This window comes from Cyprinodon variegatus, unplaced genomic scaffold (assembly GCF_000732505.1).
Source record: "Cyprinodon variegatus isolate N-32 unplaced genomic scaffold, C_variegatus-1.0 Scaffold273, whole genome shotgun sequence".
NCBI lineage: Eukaryota > Metazoa > Chordata > Actinopteri > Cyprinodontiformes > Cyprinodontidae > Cyprinodon > Cyprinodon variegatus.
In genome coordinates, this window is record NW_015150726.1 from 20,748 (window position 1) to 22,562 (window position 1,815).

Here is a 1,815-nt window from a genome sequence, read left to right on the forward strand (position 1 = left end):
AAATATGTAGAAGCTAAGATTTTTAATATCATCTTTGGCAGCCAGAGGTTAATGGTGACCGTTTCTGTTTACAATATTGTCTAAAACAAGAACAAGAAACAGACATTATCTATCTGTAGATCTCAGTAAAGTCTAAAACCTCTTTAAATGACATTCAACTTCGTTAAAAGTTGCTATAAACCAAATTGACATTATTTCAATAGTGTTATTTATATATGAATCTAAACTAGAAGCTGTTATTTTTTTCTTATTTTAGATAGAGAGAAGCAAATAAAAGATAACAGAAGCAAAAAAAAGCTTCTTTCTCAATACTTTGCTGCAATGAGCAACATAGTAGCTGTTTTTTGTTTGCTTTGTATTTGGCAGCTGACAGGAAATGGAGTGGGGGGGACAGAGAGAGAGGGAGGCAGAGAGACGGAGAAAGAGTGAGAGAGAGAAGACAGGCAACAAAGGTCAAGTCAAACCCGTGACGTCGAGGACTGAGGCCTCTGTACAAGGGTCAGGCTCTCTAGCCCTGTGCCCCGGCCGCACCCCAACATGCTCTGACCTGACAGGAGAGGAGTCACTGGACGCAGAGGAGACGGGCTGTGGACTCGAAGGCGCTGAGAACATTGGCCAGGAGGGAGAGCGTGGCGAGGTGGGGCTGGGAGACGCCGCACTGACAAGCAAAATCCACAAATATATTCAACAGATGGATAAAAAAACTACTTCCTGGTTGCAAACTATCAACTTCACATGTGGAAAAAAAGTCAGAGACGTTTCTTACATTGTTGGTATGCTGCCCCGACTTTTTGGGTTCAGTCTAAAAACACAGAATAGAATAATAATTACACAATTTTCTGAACTTTGAAAAGTGTCAGAATTTAAAACCAAAGTTTTAATTCATACAGCATGAGCTTTTAGAGGATCCATGTTTGTTTACAGATATGACAGCAATAGGTTCAATGAAATATAAAACATTTTACTTCAGGGGAGGTTTTAGATGCATTATTCACTTCAAAGGTCATACTTTTTTACTTTTAGTGTCTAGTAGCTGTTCTATCCCATGGAAGTCTCCTCCAAAGGAAGCTGTTTTTCTCCTGACTTGTCAAACCTGTGCAGGATCTTCCAGGCTGATCTGACCAGCTCTGAAGAAATATAGTTTCAGAGATTTATTACCAGTTATCATGGTCACTGCTATCCTATTAGCTTAGGCTCTGCAACCTGCAGCTTGGCTATAAAAAGGCAAGTCATGTAGTATAATAACAAAAACCAGTCTTAGAAAGTCTAGTTTTTTTTTTTTAAAGATATGTGATTCAATTTTCCCAACAGAATGACATTTTTATTGACTTTTCTCATCATTAACTTTTTTTTTTACATCAAACAATATCTTACATAAGAAAATCCATGATTCATCTTTATGAGACTTAATGATTTTCCTTATTTAAAAGCTGATAATACTAATAAAAGAGTCAGTTGTTTAAACTTTTTACAGATTTCCTATAATAGATATTCAGCAAAAAAAAAAAAAAGGTCTTTTATTAAGAGGTTACATAATATTTGGGTCTCCAAATGACTTTTATTCAGTTGGACATGAGGCAGAATGGCTCTTTGGATTTTAAATTTGCAGACCAATGATTATTAATTTAAACTGCTCTTTTTGCCAATGTTGAATAATGATGCTGCTATTCAACGACTTTTTAAAGTAAATATTCAAAACAGTGGAACAAGTTTGCATTTATTGTGTATTTCTACTTAAATGTGTTTAAATGTTATCAGGAGGTAAATATCTTTTTTTTAAATCTTTATTATGTTGTGTTGTTGGATGTCTATATA

General features: G+C 35.5%; 1 protein-coding gene across 1 annotated transcript in view; it reads right to left on the reverse strand.

Annotated features, from left to right (window-relative positions):
- The window catches only part of LOC107089935 (rho GTPase-activating protein 26-like), a 109,399-nt gene that overhangs the window by 10,510 nt on the left and 97,074 nt on the right, over positions 1–1,815 (reverse strand). The window contains exons 19-20 of the mRNA XM_015383002.1: positions 767–802; positions 548–658 (exon numbers count right to left, since the gene is read on the reverse strand). Coding sequence (XP_015238488.1) covers positions 548–658; positions 767–802 — 147 coding nt within the window. The remainder of the gene's footprint in view (positions 1–547; positions 659–766; positions 803–1,815) is intronic.